At 46.8% G+C, this 20,000-nt stretch overlaps 1 protein-coding gene across 1 annotated transcript in view; it reads right to left on the bottom strand.

The window, feature by feature from the left end:
* myo9ab (myosin IXAb) overlaps window positions 1-20,000 on the bottom strand; it is a 108,749-nt gene that overhangs the window by 62,259 nt on the left and 26,490 nt on the right. Inside the window, exons 2-5 of the mRNA XM_079604649.1 lie at window positions 15,952-16,873; window positions 2,277-2,371; window positions 1,321-1,383; window positions 1,148-1,247 (exon numbers count right to left, since the gene is read on the bottom strand). Coding sequence (XP_079460775.1) covers window positions 1,148-1,247; window positions 1,321-1,383; window positions 2,277-2,371; window positions 15,952-16,797 — 1,104 coding nt within the window. The 5' untranslated portion in view covers window positions 16,798-16,873. The remainder of the gene's footprint in view (window positions 1-1,147; window positions 1,248-1,320; window positions 1,384-2,276; window positions 2,372-15,951; window positions 16,874-20,000) is intronic.

Here is a 20,000-nt window from a genome sequence, read left to right as displayed (position 1 = left end):
GAGTAGGTTTAGGGGTCGGGTTTGTGTGTGTGTGTGTGTGTGTGTGTGTGTGTATCAGGAGTAGGTTTAGGGGTCGGGTTTGTGTGTGTGTGTGTGTGTGTGTATCAGGAGTAGGTTTAGGGGTCGGGTTTGTGTGTGTGTGTGTGTGTGTGTGTGTATCAGGAGTAGGTTTAGGGGTCGGGTTTGTGTGTGTGTGTGTGTGTATCAGGAGTAGGTTTAGGGGTCGGGTTTGTGTGTGTGTGTGTGTGTGTGTGTATATCAGGAGTAGGTTTAGGGGTCGGGTTTGTGTGTGTGTGTGTGTGTGTGTGTGTGTGTGTATCAGGAGTAGGTTTAGGGGTCGGGTTTGTGTGTGTGTGTGTGTGTGTGTGTGTATCAGGAGTAGGTTTAGGGGTCGGGTTTGTGTGTGTGTGTGTGTGTGTGTGTGTATCAGGAGTAGGTTTAGGGGTCGGGTTTGTGTGTGTGTGTGTGTGTGTGTGTGTGTATCAGGAGTAGGTTTAGGGGTGGGGTTTGTGTGTGTGTGTGTGTGTGTGTGTGTGTGTATCAGGAGTAGGTTTAGGGGTTGGGTTTGTGTGTGTGTGTGTGTGTGTGTATCAGGAGTAGGTTTAGGGGTCGGGTTTGTGTGTGTGTGTGTATCAGGAGTAGGTTTAGGGGTGGGGTTTGGGTGTGTGTGTGTGTGTGTATCAGGAGTTGGTTTATGGGTCGGGTTTGTGTGTGTGTGTGTGTGTGTGTGTGTGTGTGTGTGTGTATCAGGAGTAGGTTTAGGGGTGGGGTTTGTGTGTGTGTGTGTGTGTGTGTGTCAGGAGTTGGTTTATGGGTCGGGTTTGTGTGTGTGTGTGTGTGTATCAGGAGTAGGTTTATGGGTCGGGTTTGTGTGTGTGTGTGTGTGTGTGTGTGTGTGTGTGTGTGTGTAAAGACTGGAGTCATAAGAGGACTTCTGCACGCGACCAGCAGTCTGTTCCCTCGGATACGGATGCTGACGACTGTCACCATGGCAACAGCGGCACCCGGCAACAGCCTCAGCATCCTCCAGCTCTGTGTGTTGCCAGGGATTACGGGGCAGAAAATGAGCTTAGAGGATGTTTGTCTATTGTGGAAACGTCGTAACGAACAAAGACGGACGCATCATCACCGCTATTATGGTCTGTACCTGGTTGAGGTAATGATACTCCTCTGGTTTGAGAAGATGAAATGATCTTCGCTCTTCTTCACTCGCTCCGGCCAGCAGATAGTAGAACACATGATAGTTCCTGCGAGAGAGCGTGACAATCTTATTAATGTGCTTTAAATAACAACAACAAACCAATGGTTCTCCATCGTTACCTCTCGTTGTGCTCCTGATAAACCAGACGGGATTTTTCCAGAAGATACTTCTCCACATAAGCTCTGGAATCAACAACGGGAAGATTATTATACAAGTATATCCATCGCACAGAAACAACATGGATGGAAAAAGTGCAGCACATTTATTTACTTATTTCATTAATTAAATAATAACATGATTTCCATATTATTTTGATATAATTGAATAATCCCATGTCTTCTTATAAGACTTTATTCATTTAGTGCTGAAATGTATCAATAAAAAGTAGTTTAATCCAATTCACATGCACTATTTCAGCCCGTTGTGTGTGTGTGTGTGTGTGTGTGTGTGTGTGTGTGTGTGTGTGTGTGTGTGTGTGTGTGTGTGTGTGTGTGTGTGTGTGTGTGAGAGAGAGTCTATTGGGGTTTCACTTTAAATCAATCACTTTACATTTCATGTCCTTTAGAAAGCGCCCTATGTAGACAGCACACGGTACAGTGCACTAGGTTGGAATTAATTATGAGTTATTAAATAATATTTAACAATATAAAATAAATATAAATATTTAAAAATTTTAATATAAATATATTATAAATATAAATATAATAGTTTTAAATAATTTAAAATATAAATATATATTAAAATAAATACATATTAGAAATTAATTTAAAGTAATTTAAAACAAATTAGATCATTTGAAGATTATTATAAAATATATTTAAGTAATATTTTAATATTATTTATTATAATATTTCATAATAAAAACATTTAAAATACATAAAAAAATTGTGTTAGTAAAAAACAAAACTAAAAATTATATATATATATAAAAATAAAAACACTTATAATTAATTATAAAATATATATATATACAAAAAAATCTATAAATAAAATATACATTAAGAATAATTGTAAAACGCTCCCCCATGTTGCAGGACAGTACAGACACACAGTGTGGCCGAGAGAAGCGCCTCACCCCCGTACGGTCCCGCTCTCCTGGTAGTTGACTTGGATGAACTTGCCGAAGCGGCTGGAGTTATTATTATGGGCTGTTTTAGCGTTTCCAAAAGCCTGAGGAGGAGAGAACACAACACATTAAAGGACAAAAACAACTTTAGTGGAGAACAACAAGCACACATTCCTCAGAGCAACATCTGGATCACGCAGAGAACACACACTCTCGCTTCATAACCTCACGACACACACACACACACTTCATAACCTCACGACACACACTCACACTTCATATCACGACACACTCACACTTCATATCACGACACACACTTCATAACCTCACGACACACACACACACTTCATAACCTCACGACACACACACACACTTCATAACCTCACGACACACACACACACACTTCATAACCTCACGACACACACTCACACTTCATATCACGACACGCACACACACTTCATAACCTCACGACACACACTCTCACTTCATATCACGACACACACTCTCACTTCATATCACGACACACACACACACTTCATAACCTCACGACACACACACACACACACTTCATAACCTCACGACACACACACACACTTCATAACCTCACGACACACACTCTCACTTCATAACCTCACGACACACACACACACTTCATAACCTCACGACACACACACACACACTTCATAACCTCACGACACACACACACACACTTCATAACCTCACGACACACACACTCTCAGCGCTGCGTTTATCATGCACACACTGACACACACCTTCCCGTCGCTTCACTTCCTCTACACGATGCAAAAAATAAATAAAAACTTGTAATCATATTAATAAAATAAAAAATATATTTAAAAATACATATTTAAAATATAATTCAAAGAAATCAGATTTGATGTGTGCTGGATTGATTCTCGTCTCCCTGACCATTTATTCCCTGTGTTAATGTAAGATCTCTGTGGTTTCTGTCCACACACACACACACACACACACACACACACACACACACACACACACACACACAGTAGGACCCTGAGGCCTCTCACACCCTCGCTGCGGGACAGGGAGGATTCTGGGTAAATGGGTGTGTGAGTGTGTGTGTGTGTGTGTGTGTGTGTGTGTTTGAGTCCTGAAGAGCCGCTGTAATCCGTCAAAGGTCTAGTGTGCAGTGTGTGTATGTGAGTGTGTGTGTGTGTGTGAGAGATTGTGTGTGTGAGATTGTGTGTGTGAGATTGTGTGTGTGTGTGTGTGTTTTTGAGTCCTGAAGAGCCGCTGTAATCCGTCAAAGGTCTAGTGTGCAGTGTGTGTATGTGAGTGTGTGTGTGTGTGTGTGTGTGTGTGTGAGATTGTGTGTGTGAGATTGTGTGTGTGAGATTGTGTGTGAGTTTGAGTCCTGAAGAGCCGCTGTAATCCGTCAAAGGTCTAGTGTGCAGTGTGTGTATGTGAGTGTGTGTGTGTGTGTGTGTGTGTGTGTGAGATTGTGTGTGTGAGATTGTGTGTGTGAGATTGTGTGTGTGAGATTGTGTGTGTGAGAGTGTGTGTATGTGAGTGTGTGTATGTGAGTGTGTGTGTGTGTGTGTGTGTGTGTGTGTGTGTGTGTGTGTGTGTGTGTGTGTGTGTGTGTGTGTGTGTGTGTGTGTGTGTGTGTGAGAGTGTGTGTGTGAGAGTGTGTGTGTGAGAGTGTGTGTGTGAGAGTGTGTGTGTGAGAGTGTGTGTGTGAGAGTGTGTGTGTGAGAGTGTGTGTGTGAGAGTGTGTGTGTGAGAGTGTGTGTGTGAGAGTGTGTGTGTGTGTGTGTGTGTGTAGCAGATGTGGTCAGATGATGATGACATACAAATCGCAGCAATTTGTAGCTCATCTAAAACTCTGATGTCATCTGTGCTGCTCTGCGGATGAAACTCAACACACACTCCAGATTCCCTGAAGACCAGCGACACACAGGAGACTGACACACAGATATTCATATCTCACATCATCATCATCATCATCTCCAGAACAGACCCGGCACAACAGTGATGACTCTCTTCTAGCTCCGCCCACGGGGGAAGCTCATTGGTCCACTGATGTTACAGCATTATAACCGCTTTCAGGCCGAGAAGCTTAATAAGCGTTTGGGTTGATGATGTTTCAGCTGCAGTGAGAAACCAATCACTGAGTGTGTGAGTGTGTGAGTGTGTGTGTGTGTGGGTTCATGTGTGCGTGAAGCAAAAACACAGACTCCAAACGATTCGAAGCTCTTGTCAAATACAGCGCCTGATTACAGAAGCACAGCGGGACGCAGGCAGTGTGTGTGTGTGTGAGTGTGTGTGTGTGTGTGTGTGTGTGTGTGTGTGTGTGTGTGTGTGTGTGTGTGTGTGTGTGTGTGAGTGTGTGTCTTTTACTGCTGAAGTGTGCAGTATTGACTGCCGCGCGCCACTTTGTTTTTGTTTTTCTCTCTCTCTCACTCACACACACACACACACACACACACAGAGACAGACAGATGTTCATCAGAAACCCAGAGGAGTGTCTTATCTAACACTAGATTACAGTGTTCAGGTCCAGTCAAGTCCTCTGTTCTCCACACTTTGTGTTCGAGTGTTTCTGAGGCGTTTCATTCCTCCAGGATCTTCTTCAAATGTCCTCAGACTGGTGAGTGTGTGTGTGTGTGTGTGTGTGTGTGTGTGTGTGTGTGTGTGTGTGTGTGTGAGAGAATGTGAATGAGAGAGAGAGAGAGAGAGAGAGAAAACGCGTGTGTGTGCGTGTGCGTGTGTGTGTGTGAGAATGTGAATGAGAGAGAGAGAGAGAGGAGAGAGAGAGAGAGACCGAGAGAGAGAGAGAGAGAGAGAGAGAGAGAGAGAGAGAGAGAGAGAGAGAGACAGAGAGAGAGAGAGAGAGAGAGAGAGAGAGAGAGAGAGAGAGAGAGAGAGAGAAAACGCGTGTGTGTGTGTGTGTGCGCGTGTGTGTGTGTGTGTGTCTCTTCAGGGACAACAGGGTCACAACAAGCTTTCAACGTCTGGAAAGACATTTCAACCCATCAAACATCAGGACACGAGCCTGTAGTGACGGGCTTTTACACACGCGCACACACACACATGCGCACACACACACCAGAGATGTCAACATCCCCCATGCGCCAGACACAAGATGCCGAACTCGATGTGATATAGTCGGATGTTTTATGGCTGAAAGGTTATGATTTCTCAGTTATGTTTCTCTCCAGCATCTCTACAGTCATCATGAGTTAGACCGGTTAACTAGTTAAAGCACTCTCTGTTTCCATAGGCCTCCTATAGGGACCCTGAGGGCACCTAAATAAATATTATAAAATAAATAAAAAATATTTATATAAAAAAATATTAACATTTTAAATATTTATTACAATTATTAAATATATATATATATATTTTTTTTATAAAGCTGAAGCAGAAACACAGTCAGTGTCTGGAGCGGAAACACAGTCAGAGTCTGAAGCGGAAACACAGTCAGCGTCTGGAGCAGAAACACAGTCAGCGTCTGGAGCGGAAACACAGTCAGAGTCTGAAGCGGAAACACAGTCAGCGTCTGGAGCGGAAACACAGTCAGCGTCTGGAGCGGAAACACAGTCAGAGTCTGAAGCGGAAACACAGTCAGCGTCTGGAGCGGAAACACAGTCAGCGTCTGGAGCGGAAACACAGTCAGCGTCTGGAGCGGAAACACAGTCAGCGTCTGGAGCGGAAACACAGTCAGCGTCTGGAGCGGAAACACAGTCAGCGTCTGGAGCGGAAACACAGTCAGCGTCTGGAGCGGAAACACAGTCAGCGTCTGGAGCGGAAACAGTCAGCGTCTGGAGCGGAAACACAGTCAGCGTCTGGAGCGGAAACAGTCAGCGTCTGGAGCGGAAACACAGTCAGCGTCTGGAGCGGAAACACAGTCAGCGTCTGGAGCGGAAACACAGTCAGCGTCTGGAGCGGAAACACAGTCAGCGTCTGGAGCGGAAACACAGTCAGCGTCTGGAGCGGAAACACAGTCAGCGTCTGGAGCGGAAACACAGTCAGCGTCTGGAGCGGAAACACAGTCAGCGTCTGGAGCGGAAACACAGTCAGCGTCTGGAGCGGAAACACAGTCAGCGTCTGGAGCGGAAACACAGTCAGCGTCTGGAGTCACCGTCTGGAGCGGAAACACAGTCAGCGTCTGGAGCGGAAACACAGTCAGCGTCTGGAGCGGAAACACAGTCAGCGTCTGGAGCGGAAACACAGTCAGCGTCTGGAGCGGAAACACAGTCAGCGTCTGGAGCGGAAACACAGTCAGCGTCTGGAGCGGAAACACAGTCAGCGTCTGGAGCGGAAACACAGTCAGCGTCTGGAGCGGAAACACAGTCAGCGTCTGGAGCGGAAACACAGTCAGCGTCTGGAGCGGAAACACAGTCAGCGTCTGGAGCGGAAACACAGTCAGCGTCTGGAGCGGAAACACAGTCAGCGTCTGGAGCGGAAACACAGTCAGCGTCTGGAGTCACCGTCTGGAGCGGAAACACAGTCAGCGTCTGGAGCGGAAACACAGTCAGCGTCTGGAGCGGAAACACAGGTAGCGTCTGGAGCGGAAACACAGTCAGCGTCTGGAGCGGAAACACAGTCAGCGTCTGGAGCGGAAACAGTCAGCGTCTGGAGCGGAAACACAGTCAGCGTCTGGAGCGGAAACACAGTCAGCGTCTGGAGCGGAAACAGTCAGTGTCTGGAGCGGAAACAGTCAGTGTCTGGAGCGGAAACAGTCAGTGTCTGGAGCGGAAACAGTCAGTGTCTGGAGCGGAAACACAGTCAGTGTCTGGAGCGGAAACAGTCAGTGTCTGGAGCGGAAACAGTCAGTGTCTGGAGCGGAAACAGTCAGTGTCTGGAGCAGAAACACAGTCAGCGTCTGGAGCGGAAACACAGTCAGTGTCTGGAGCGGAAACACAGTCAGTGTCTGGAGCGGAAACACAGTCAGTGTCTGGAGCGGAAACAGTCAGTGTCTGGAGCGGAAACAGTCAGTGTCTGGAGCGGAAACAGTCAGTGTCTGGAGCAGAAACACAGTCAGCGTCTGGAGCGGAAACACAGTCAGTGTCTGGAGCGGAAACACAGTCAGTGTCTGGAGCGGAAACACAGTCAGTGTCTGGAGCGGAAACACAGTCAGTGTCTGGAGCGGAAACACAGTCAGTGTCTGGAGCGGAAACAGTCAGTGTCTGGAGCGGAAACACAGTCAGTGTCTGGAGTGGAAACACAGTCAGTGTCTGGAGCGGAAACAGTCAGTGTCTGGAGCGGAAACACAGTCAGTGTCTGGAGCGGAAACACAGTCAGTGTCTGGAGTGGAAACACAGTCAGTGTCTGGAGCGGAAACACAGTCAGTGTCTGGAGTGGAAACACAGTCAGTGTCTGGAGCGGAAACAGTCAGTGTCTGGAGCGGAAACACAGTCAGTGTCTGGAGCAGAAACACAGTCAGTGTCTGGAGCGGAAACACAGTCAGTGTCTGGAGCGGAAACACAGTCAGTGTCTGGAGCGGAAACACAGTCAGCGTCTGGAGCGGAAACACAGTCAGCGTCTGGAGCGGAAACACAGTCAGCGTCTGGAGCGGAAACAGTCAGTGTCTGGAGCGGAAACACAGTCAGTGTCTGGAGCGGAAACACAGTCAGTGTCTGGAGCGGAAACACAGTCAGTGTCTGGAGCGGAAACACAGTCAGTGTCTGGAGCAGAAACACAGTCAGCGTCTGGAGCGGAAACACAGTCAGCGTCTGGAGCGGAAACACAGTCAGCGTCTGGAGCGGAAACACAGTCAGCGTCTGGAGCGGAAACACAGTCAGCGTCTGGAGCGGAAACACAGTCAGTGTCTGGAGCGGAAACAGTCAGTGTCTGGAGCGGAAACACAGTCAGTGTCTGGAGCGGAAACACAGTCAGTGTCTGGAGCGGAAACACAGTCAGCGTCTGGAGCGGAAACACAGTCAGCGTCTGGAGCGGAAACACAGTCAGCGTCTAGAGCGGAAACACAGTCAGCGTCTGGAGCGGAAACACAGTCAGCGTCTGGAGCGGAAACAGTCAGCGTCTGGAGCGGAAACACAGTCAGTGTCTGGAGCGGAAACACAGTCAGCGTCTGGAGCGGAAACACAGTCAGTGTCTGGAGCGGAAACACAGTCAGCGTCTGGAGCGGAAACACAGTCAGCGTCTGGAGCGGAAACACAGTCAGCGTCTGGAGCGGAAACACAGTCAGCGTCTGGAGCGGAAACACAGTCAGCGTCTGGAGCGGAAACACAGTCAGTGTCTGGAGCGGAAACAGTCAGTGTCTGGAGCGGAAACACAGTCAGTGTCTGGAGCGGAAACACAGTCAGCGTCTGGAGCGGAAACACAGTCAGCGTCTGGAGCGGAAACACAGTCAGCGTCTGGAGCGGAAACACAGTCAGCGTCTGGAGCGGAAACACAGTCAGCGTCTGGAGCGGAAACACAGTCAGTGTCTGGAGCGGAAACAGTCAGTGTCTGGAGCGGAAACACAGTCAGTGTCTGGAGCGGAAACACAGTCAGTGTCTGGAGCGCAAACAGTCAGTGTCTGGAGCGGAAACAGTCAGTGTCTGGAGCGGAAACAGTCAGTGTCTGGAGCGGAAACACAGTCAGTGTCTGGAGCGGAAACAGTCAGTGTCTGGAGCGGAAACACAGTCAGTGTCTGGAGCGGAAACACAGTCAGTGTCTGGAGCGGAAACAGTCAGCGTCTGGAGCGGAAACACAGTCAGCGTCTGGAGCGGAAACACAGTCAGCGTCTGGAGCGGAAACACAGTCAGTGTCTGGAGCGGAAACACAGTCAGTGTCTGGAGCGGAAACACAGTCAGTGTCTGGAGCGGAAACAGTCAGCGTCTGGAGCGGAAACACAGTCAGCGTCTGGAGCGGAAACACAGTCAGCGTCTGGAGCGGAAACACAGTCAGTGTCTGGAGCGGAAACACAGTCAGTGTCTGGAGCGGAAACACAGTCAGTGTCTGGAGCGGAAACACAGTCAGCGTCTGGAGCGGAAACAGTCAGTGTCTGGAGCGGAAACACAGTCAGTGTCTGGAGCGGAAACACAGTCAGTGTCTGGAGCGGAAACACAGTCAGTGTCTGGAGTGGAAACACAGTCAGTGTCTGGAGCGTAAACACAGTCAGTGTCTGGAGCGGAAACACAGTCAGTGTCTGGAGCAGAAACACAGTCAGCGTCTGGAGCGGAAACACAGTCAGCGTCTGGAGCGGAAACAGTAAGTGTCTGGAGCGGAAACACAGTCAGTGTCTGGAGCAGAAACACAGTCAGCGTCTAGAGCGGAAACACAGTCAGCGTCTGGAGCGGAAACACAGTCAGCGTCTGGAGCGGAAACAGTCAGCGTCTGGAGCGGAAACACAGTCAGTGTCTGGAGCGGAAACACAGTCAGTGTCTGGAGCAGAAACACAGTCAGCGTCTGGAGCGGAAACACAGTCAGCGTCTGGAGCGGAAACACAGTCAGTGTGTCAGTGTGTCTGGAGCGGAAACACAGTCAGTGTCTGGAGCGGAAACACAGTCAGTGTCTGGAGCGGAAACACAGTCAGCGTCTGGAGCGGAAACAGTCAGTGTCTGGAGCGGAAACACAGTCAGTGTCTGGAGCGGAAACACAGTCAGTGTCTGGAGCGGAAACACAGTCAGTGTCTGGAGTGGAAACACAGTCAGTGTCTGGAGCGTAAACACAGTCAGCGTCTGGAGCGGAAACACAGTCAGCGTCTGGAGCGGAAACACAGTCAGCGTCTGGAGCGGAAACACAGTCAGCGTCTGGAGCGGAAACACAGTCAGTGTCTGGAGCGGAAACACAGTCAGTGTCTGGAGCGGAAACACAGTCAGCGTCTGGAGCGGAAACAGTCAGTGTCTGGAGCGGAAACACAGTCAGTGTCTGGAGCGGAAACACAGTCAGTGTCTGGAGCGGAAACAGTCAGTGTCTGGAGTGGAAACACAGTCAGTGTCTGGAGCGTAAACACAGTCAGTGTCTGGAGCGGAAACACAGTCAGTGTCTGGAGCAGAAACACAGTCAGCGTCTGGAGCGGAAACACAGTCAGCGTCTGGAGCGGAAACAGTAAGTGTCTGGAGCGGAAACACAGTCAGTGTCTGGAGCAGAAACACAGTCAGCGTCTAGAGCGGAAACACAGTCAGCGTCTGGAGCGGAAACAGTCAGCGTCTGGAGCGGAAACACAGTCAGTGTCTGGAGCGGAAACACAGTCAGTGTCTGGAGCAGAAACACAGTCAGCGTCTGGAGCGGAAACACAGTCAGCGTCTGGAGCGGAAACACAGTCAGAGTCTGGAGCGGAAACACAGTCAGTGTCTGGAGCGGAAACACAGTCAGTGTCTGGAGCGGAAACACAGTCAGTGTCTGGAGCGGAAACACAGTCAGTGTCTGGAGCGGAAACACAGTCAGTGTCTGGAGTGGAAACACAGTCAGTGTCTGGAGCGGAAACACAGTCAGTGTCTGGAGCAGAAACACAGTCAGTGTCTGGAGCGGAAACACAGTCAGCGTCTGGAGCGGAAACACAGTCAGTGTCTGGAGTGGAAACACAGTCAGCGTCTGGAGCGGAAACACAGTCAGCGACTGGAGCGGAAACACAGTCAGTGTCTGGAGCAGAAACACAGTCAGTGTCTGGAGCGGAAACACAGTCAGTGTCTGGAGCAGAAACACAGTCAGTGTCTGGAGCGGAAACACAGTCAGTGTCTGGAGCGGAAACACAGTCAGTGTCTGGAGCAGAAACACAGTCAGTGTCTGGAGCGGAAACAGTCAGTGTCTGGAGCGGAAACAGTCAGTGTCTGGAGCGGAAACACAGTCAGTGTCTGGAGCAGAAACACAGTCAGTGTCTGGAGCAGAAACACAGTCAGCGTCTGGAGCGGAAACACAGTCAGCGTCTGGAGCGGAAACACAGTCAGTGTCTGGAGCGGAAACACAGTCAGTGTCTGGAGCGGAAACACAGTCAGTGTCTGGAGCGGAAACACAGTCAGTGTCTGGAGCAGAAACACAGTCAGCGTCTGGAGCGGAAACACAGTCAGCGTCTGGAGCGGAAACACAGTCAGAGTCTGGAGCGGAAACACAGTCAGTGTCTGGAGCGGAAACACAGTCAGTGTCTGGAGCGGAAACACAGTCAGTGTCTGGAGCGGAAACACAGTCAGTGTCTGGAGCGGAAACACAGTCAGCGTCTGGAGCGGAAACACAGTCAGCGTCTGGAGCGGAAACACAGTCAGCGTCTGGAGCGGAAACACAGTCAGCGTCTGGAGCGGAAACACAGTCAGCGTCTGGAGCGGAAACACAGTCAGCGTCTGGAGCGGAAACACAGTCAGCGTCTGGAGCGGAAACACAGTCAGCGACTGGAGCGGAAACAGTCAGCGTCTGGAGCGGAAACACAGTCAGCGACTGGAGCGGAAACAGTCAGTGTCTGGAGCGAAAACAGTCAGCGTCTGGAGCGGAAACACAGTCAGCGACTGGAGCGGAAACACAGTCAGCGTCTGGAGCGGAAACACAGTCAGCGACTGGAGCGGAAACAGTCAGCGTCTGGAGCGGAAACACAGTCAGCGTCTGGAGCGGAAACACAGTCAGCGTCTGGAGCGAAAACAGTCAGCGTCTGGAGCAGAAACACAGTCAGCGTCTGGAGCGGAAACACAGTCAGCGTCTGGAGCGGAAACACAGTCAGTGTCTGGAGCGGAAACACAGTCAGTGTCTGGAGCGGAAACACAGTCAGTGTCTGGAGCGGAAACACAGTCAGTGTCTGGAGCAGAAACACAGTCAGCGTCTGGAGCGGAAACACAGTCAGCGTCTGGAGCGGAAACACAGTCAGAGTCTGGAGCGGAAACACAGTCAGTGTCTGGAGCGGAAACACAGTCAGTGTCTGGAGCGGAAACACAGTCAGTGTCTGGAGCGGAAACACAGTCAGTGTCTGGAGCGGAAACACAGTCAGCGTCTGGAGCGGAAACACAGTCAGCGTCTGGAGCGGAAACACAGTCAGCGTCTGGAGCGGAAACACAGTCAGCGTCTGGAGCGGAAACACAGTCAGCGTCTGGAGCGGAAACACAGTCAGCGTCTGGAGCGGAAACACAGTCAGCGTCTGGAGCGGAAACACAGTCAGCGACTGGAGCGGAAACAGTCAGCGTCTGGAGCGGAAACACAGTCAGCGACTGGAGCGGAAACAGTCAGTGTCTGGAGCGAAAACAGTCAGCGTCTGGAGCGGAAACACAGTCAGCGACTGGAGCGGAAACACAGTCAGCGTCTGGAGCGGAAACACAGTCAGCGACTGGAGCGGAAACAGTCAGCGTCTGGAGCGGAAACACAGTCAGCGTCTGGAGCGGAAACACAGTCAGCGTCTGGAGCGAAAACAGTCAGCGTCTGGAGCGGAAACACAGTCAGCGACTGGAGCGGAAACACAGTCAGTGTCTGGAGCAGAAACACAGTCAGTGTCTGGAGCGGAAACACAGTCAGTGTCTGGAGCGGAAACACAGTCAGTGTCTGGAGCAGAAACACAGTCAGTGTCTGGAGCAGAAACACAGTCAGTGTCTGGAGCGGAAACACAGTCAGCGTCTGGAGCGGAAACACAGTCAGTGTCTGGAGTGGAAACACAGTCAGTGTCTGGAGCGGAAACACAGTCAGCGACTGGAGCGGAAACACAGTCAGTGTCTGGAGCAGAAACACAGTCAGCGTCTGGAGCGGAAACACAGTCAGCGTCTGGAGCGGAAACACAGTCAGTGTCTGGAGTGGAAACACAGTCAGCGTCTGGAGCGGAAACACAGTCAGCGACTGGAGCGGAAACACAGTCAGTGTCTGGAGCAGAAACACAGTCAGTGTCTGGAGCGGAAACACAGTCAGTGTCTGGAGCAGAAACACAGTCAGTGTCTGGAGCAGAAACACAGTCAGTGTCTGGAGCGGAAACACAGTCAGCGTCTGGAGCGGAAACACAGTCAGTGTCTGGAGCGGAAACACAGTCAGTGTCTGGAGCGGAAACACAGTCAGTGTCTGGAGCGGAAATCAAGGACAAACATCAGTCACAGCAACATGAGCTCAAGTCACACGCTATCATTATTATTCCCTCTTAGATACACGTTCCGGTGCACGTCTCTTTAAATGATAATGAGCAACTGTACATTTGATGTACTATATATTTAAAGTATTATTTCAATTTTTTTTTCGTTTTTATTAAGGTACATCGTTTTATTATACATTATGTGTCTGTATTTAATTAATGTAATCTATTTAATTAAGTCTAATTTTTGTGATTTATTTTAGTCATTTTGTATTGATAGTTTATTTATAACTTTATTTATTGTAATCTTAAGTTATAGTTTAATCTAATTTCAATTTTAATTTAATGAAATAATTGTTTGTATTTATTTATATATACTTTATTTTTATTTATTTTTTTAATCAAATTTTTAATTATCTAATTTGTATTTACTTACTTATATTAATACACACATGCTTAGCCAGTATGCATACGTGTGTGTGTGTGTGTGTGTGTGTGTGTGTGTGTGTGTGTGTGTGTGTGTGTGTGTGTGTGTGTGTGTGTGTGTGTGTGTGTGTGTGTGTGTATGTATGTATGTATGTATGTATGAGTAAGAGAGTCACATTGTTCACATCTACGGGCACATTGTTCTCTCATGAGTGAAATGTCAGCGCGCGCGTCAGGTCGACCCAACATCAGAAACACTCGGAGAGAGTAAATGAACACACTAATTAGTCAGCGTAATAACGATGACATCATCAGCTGCTTTCTAATTCCTGGATAAATAATCATAGTTAAAGTACAACTATATCTGCACACACACACACACACACACACACACACACACACAGTGGTTACATGGTCCAAAATAGGCTATTAAACACTAAACCCACACTTGTTAGTGTATATGTGATCATGATGTATAATATAATGTGTGTGAGCAAAAACACACTGTGTAAAATCTGAGATTTTCACTGTCGACATGCGTGTCCAACAAACACCGTCCGCTATTGACAAGACGAGCAGAACATCCGTCTGGTATGTGTTAAAATATCTCTCACACACACACACACACACACACACACTCTAAGCGTACGGAGTGACATCTCAAACACAAACAGAACTGTTCCCATCTGTGTGCAGAAATGCTTGTCATAACTCTAGGAAGAGCGAATGTTTGTATTTGCGTGCCGGAGGAGCATAAACACTCGTTCTTACTCTTCCCAACACCAGCATCCAGCAAACACTTCAGCACAAAACACACACCAGTGCTTTCTCAGACACTTCTGGCCAAAACACACACCCACTTTCAGCTCAAACTCGCGGCGCTGGGTTCAGCGATGCGCATCCGCTGGGTTTGTGTGTGTTCAGATACAGTATATGAGTCTAACGCTGAGCAAGTGTCAGTTTTCAGAGTGAGAAAGTGCCATAATCAGAGCGAGTCTCATTATCAGCCTCAGGCCGAGAGAGAGAGAGAGAGAGAGAGAGAGAGAGAGAGAGAGAGAGAGAGAGAGAGAGAGAGAGAGAGAGAGAGAGAGAGAGAGAGACAGAGAGAGAGAGACAGAGAGAGACAGAGAGAGAGAGAGAGAGAGAGAGAGAGAAGGACACCTCAGCAAGACGTCTGATGGATCACCGGGAGAGTCGGATTTCAGGGCAAGACAAGAAAATACACTTTCTGTGCAAATCAGCCACGCGCACGCACACACACACACACACACACACACTCTCACAAGCACACACACACACTCGTGCACACACTTGCACAAGCGCACACACACACACTCCCACACACACTTGCACAAGCACACACACACTCTCACACACACACACACACACACTCGTGCACACACTTGCACAAGCACACACACTCGCACAAGCACACACACACACTCGCACAAGCACACACTTGCAAAAGCATACACACACACACACACTCACACTTCCACAAGCACACACACTTGCACAAGCACACACACACTCGCACAAGCACACACTCGCAAAAGCACACACTCGCAAAAGCACACACACACTCGCACAAGCACACACTTGCAAAAGCATACACACACACACACACTCACACTTCCACAAGCACACACACTTGCACAAGCACACACACACTCGCACAAGCACACACTCGCAAAAGCACACACTCGCAAAAGCACACACACACTCGCACAAGCACACACTTGCAAAAGCATACACACACACACACACACTCACACTTCCACAAGCACACACACTTGCACAAGCACACACACACTTGCACAAGCACACACTCGCAAAAGCACACACACACACACACACAGCTTTTGGAATATCAGATGGTAGATGCTTTGGATATTCAAAATATATTTGTGAGGATTTCACTGGCAAAAAAAATTTAAAATGTTAATTTCACAAATATAAATTATTATGTACTGTTTTACTGGTACATGTAAATAAAATAAATGTCTTAGGGTTGTGTCCTTAAACACTGTTCTTTGTGGTCGACAGCTTATAAACACGTATATCTGGGTTGTTCAGCTTGTTTGCTGTACACTCGTCACACAGCAGCTTTCAGACATTGTTTTGTGTTTTGTTATTAGACATAAATGAGGAGGCGGCTTCACTCAATGCTAACTCAACGGAGACGGTGGGATTGATTAGCTTAGGGTTGATTGATTCATATTATAACTCAAATAAACACCGGTATTCGGTATGACCCGGTATACCGCCCAGCGCTACTGTGAACATTAAAGTCCAGCTTACCTCCAGAACCGGTCCGGCTCCGAGGATGATCTGCTCTACGCCGCTAGCGAAGCCCTTCTGGCTCAGCGCCGTCAAGTGATGGATCAAGAAGTTGGTGCTCTGAGTCTTTCCCGACCCGCTTTCTCCGGAGATCACGATGCACTGGTTCCTCTTCCTCTGGAGCATCGCGTGGTACGCCGCGTCCGCCACCGCGTAGATGTGCGGCTCCAGCTTCCCCAGCTGATGGTTATCGTACATCTTGACGTATTTCGGATTGTAAACGGGCAGGAACTTGAAGGGATTGACGACGATCAGAATCCCGCCGACGTACGTGTAAATCTTCTCCTGCCGAAAGCGTCCGCGGAGGTTCTCGAGCAAAGTCCGCTCGTTCAGGTCCGGGAGAGCGCAGAGGTCGGCTACGCACTGTCCCGCGGGCGGCTGCGGGAGGAAGCCGCGCTCCACCATACGCCGGCGCTCCTCCGTCACACGCAGCCACATCTGCAGGTTCCCGTAGTGGATGGACCCGTCGAGGTTCTTCTCGCGCAGGAGGAACCGGTAATCCTCGCCGCCGACCCGGTTCTCCAACGCCATTCGCGGCCATAGCATCATACGCTGAACCGGACAATCGCACGGATTCAGGATCCATTCCTCCCCGCCGAACTCCTTGACCTCGGCGAGCACGTAGAGCCGCGCGCGATCTAGCTGCAGTCGCTCGATTAGCAGCTCGATGACCTCGGCCGCCGACGTGACCTTCCGGGCCGTGACGGGGCAGTAGATGGTGCCCTCGGACAGCGCTCCGGGATACACGCGCAACGTGAACTCCGAGTCCTCGTAGCGGCGACGCCCTCCGGCGTCATGGCAGCTCATGATGGGGCAGCAGTTTCCATCGGCTCGAGACGCAACGCCAACGCCAGAGTCACGCGCCGCACTCACGGCATCCCACCTGCGGAGAGACGAGACCGTCAGACACTCTGGGGGACCGGTGCGGTTACTGACACTTAAACCAGTACTAATCATTTTTGTACAATAGAATAAAATAAAAAATAAATTACCAATTTCAAATATTCCGTGGCAATTAGCTTTTTTTTTTTTTCAATTTAAAAAAATAGTAATAATAATGTGAAATATGCCTTGGCAATTAACAAAACTACATAAAATAAAATTAAATAACAAAAAATTAAATAAAATAAAAACTTTGAAATATGTTTTGGCAATTAACAAAACTACATAAAATAAATAAAATAAATTAAATAAAAATGTAATTAACTTTGAAATATGTCTTGGCAATTAACAAATCTACATAAAATAAAATAAAATAATAAAAAATTAAATAAAATAAAAACTTTGAAATATGCCTTGGCAATTAACAAAACAAACTAAATAAAATAAAACATTAGAAATTAGAAACATTCTAAAAAATTAGAAATGTTGTTTGGCAACTAAAGGAAACAAATAAGTTGAAGTACTAAAATGATTAAAACTGAAATGAACAAAATAAACCTAAATAGAAATATATTGTAAAATAAAAATAGAAAACTGACAAAAGCACAAAACATCATTACTAAAACAAACTTGCATTTAAAATAAAATAATATTAGATGAAAAACTTAACTGAAATGTTGCCTTTGCAACTAATTTAAATTAAAACTGAAATATAACTAAATTAAACTGAATAGAAATGTTTAAAAAAGAATAAGTAAAAGTGATGAAAGCACACACACATTTTTTTAAAATATAAAAATAAAAGGTAATTTTAAAACATAAAAAAAAATAATAATAATTTTTGTCTGAATTCATGAACACAAACTCAAGACTGAGAGACGCAACAGAACAGCTTCTCATTGGCCACACAATGATTTAACTCACATTTCTTCCAAAACTTCAGCTTTTGCTAAAATCTGCTTAATAAAAAGAGCGTTTTCCTCATTACGAAAACCAGACTTCATTCCCACAGACAGCACGGCGTGTTTGGAAAACATTTTAAGAGTGTAAATGAGTAATCTGGACTGAGAACATCATCCATCCAGCGAGACGAGCAGAGTCTGTGTGTGAGTGTGTGTGTGTGTGTGTGTGTGTGTGTGTGTGTGTCTTACGCTGATCTGCTGCACACGAGAGACCCAACACACACACTCCAGCTCAGGCACTGCTAGAACACACTCACACACAGATGCATGACGGCAAACACACACACATTAGCTTTAGACTGGCACAGATTTACAGTATGACTCGTGATCTGATGATATTTGGTCATTTTAATCGCTCATAAACAATGAATAATGCACGATTTTGTGTTTTCAAAAATGGAGTAAATATTTTGCAAATAATGGTAAATGTCTCATTTGTGCTCATTAAATTGTATTTTATCACACGGTTATCACATCAGACAGGATTATGGTATATAAATGCAAAGTTAAATATGATTTTATAGATGAACAGATGTTGTTTTAAAAGTCCTGACATGGGTTAAAAAAAAAATGTTAAAAAAATATTTGATGAACAGTTTAAACTTAAAAAATTGGAAATGTTACCAAAACTGAAATAAAAATAAATTACTGCTATATAGAAATATTTAAAAATTAAAAAAATAATACAAATGACAAGCACAAAATTAAATTACTAAAACTTAAACATAAAATGAAAACTGAAAATAAACTGTAATTCAAAAATATATAAAAGTATATAAATAAATAGATTTGATTATAATATAATATAGGTTTTATTTTAATATGTTATAATATAATAATTTAACTTACTATATTTTATTACAAAATAAAAAAATATATATTATAATATAATAACAAAATAAGGTAATTTGATTCGTTTATTATAAAATAATATTGTAATATTTTATTATAATATAAAAGAAAATGTATTATATTATATTAAAATCTAAAATAGTATAAGAAACATATTAGTAGTAATTGTAAAGACATAAAATATACACTAACAGTATATAAATAATATCCCACTAAACCTACATAAACTCAAACATAAACTGAAGGAGTTTATCTATAATCTAACGGGATATAACGTCGTGTCAAGGAGGATTTATAGGTTTGTTGATGCCATTTTAAACATTCAGACGTGGGCGTAACACACATCTTCTGTTATGAAAGCCCTGGTATTTCAGAGGTGTGTGTGTGTGTGTGTGTGTGTGTGTGTGTGTGTGTGTTTACAAAGGCACTGGAAGCCTGTAAAGTGTCATTGGCTGTCGTTCCTGACTACACAATGCTCTCTATCTGTCATTCAACTCTTCTCAATTCATCCCGTCTCATTTCCTGAGGTTTCTGGCCCGCGTCCAGCTCTTCCAGGTGTGTGCACACACACACACACACACACACACACACACACACACACACACACACACACACCCTGGCTTTTGTCTGCGGGAGAAGCTCGTCCTTCTGTTCGTCTGCGCTTGCGTGTGTGTGTGTGTGTGTGTGTGTGTGTGTGTGTGTGTGTGTGTGTTAGCGCAGCTGCTTTCAGTTCATCTACAAATCATCATTTACTCAGTCATGTCGTCTCAAACTCACTTTTGGAGAATCTCCAAGCTACTTGTTTCCACTCAATGAAAGAACACAGAGACCAAAGGCTCTTAAGATGGCGTACGGTATAGATGTGTGTGAGGAACACATCCTAAACAAACACAACTAACGCCTTTATTCAACTCTTGATGTTCTTCTGTGTTCCTCTGAGTGAGTTCTCGTAGTGTAACAGCGCTTCGTCAGAACGGAGGCTCACTATTGGCCAGCATCACACATGACCAGCGTCGGCCAATAGCGAGCCTCCGTTCTGACGTACGACCCAGAAGCGCTGCGCTGTGAACTCACTCAGGCCTCATCCACACCACTGCGTTTTAGTTTAGAAACGGAGAATTAAAAGCGTTACCAGCGCTTTAGCCGCGTATTAGAATTGATCTCCGTCCACATTAAAGCGACTGAAGACGCGGATCACGTGACCATTCACGTGCCGGTGTAAACATTGTAAAATGCAGAATTTACTTGCACAACAGCTGCTAGCAAGGACATCAACGTCAGTAACGCTTGTGATTCGTTATCCATGTTGCAGTC

The sequence above is a fragment of the Phoxinus phoxinus genome (genome assembly GCF_949152265.1).
Source record: "Phoxinus phoxinus genome assembly, chromosome: 25".
In the NCBI taxonomy this organism is placed as follows: domain Eukaryota; kingdom Metazoa; phylum Chordata; class Actinopteri; order Cypriniformes; family Leuciscidae; genus Phoxinus; species Phoxinus phoxinus.
Note: the sequence above shows the minus strand (reverse complement) of the source record. Positions and strands in the feature narration are given on the sequence as shown.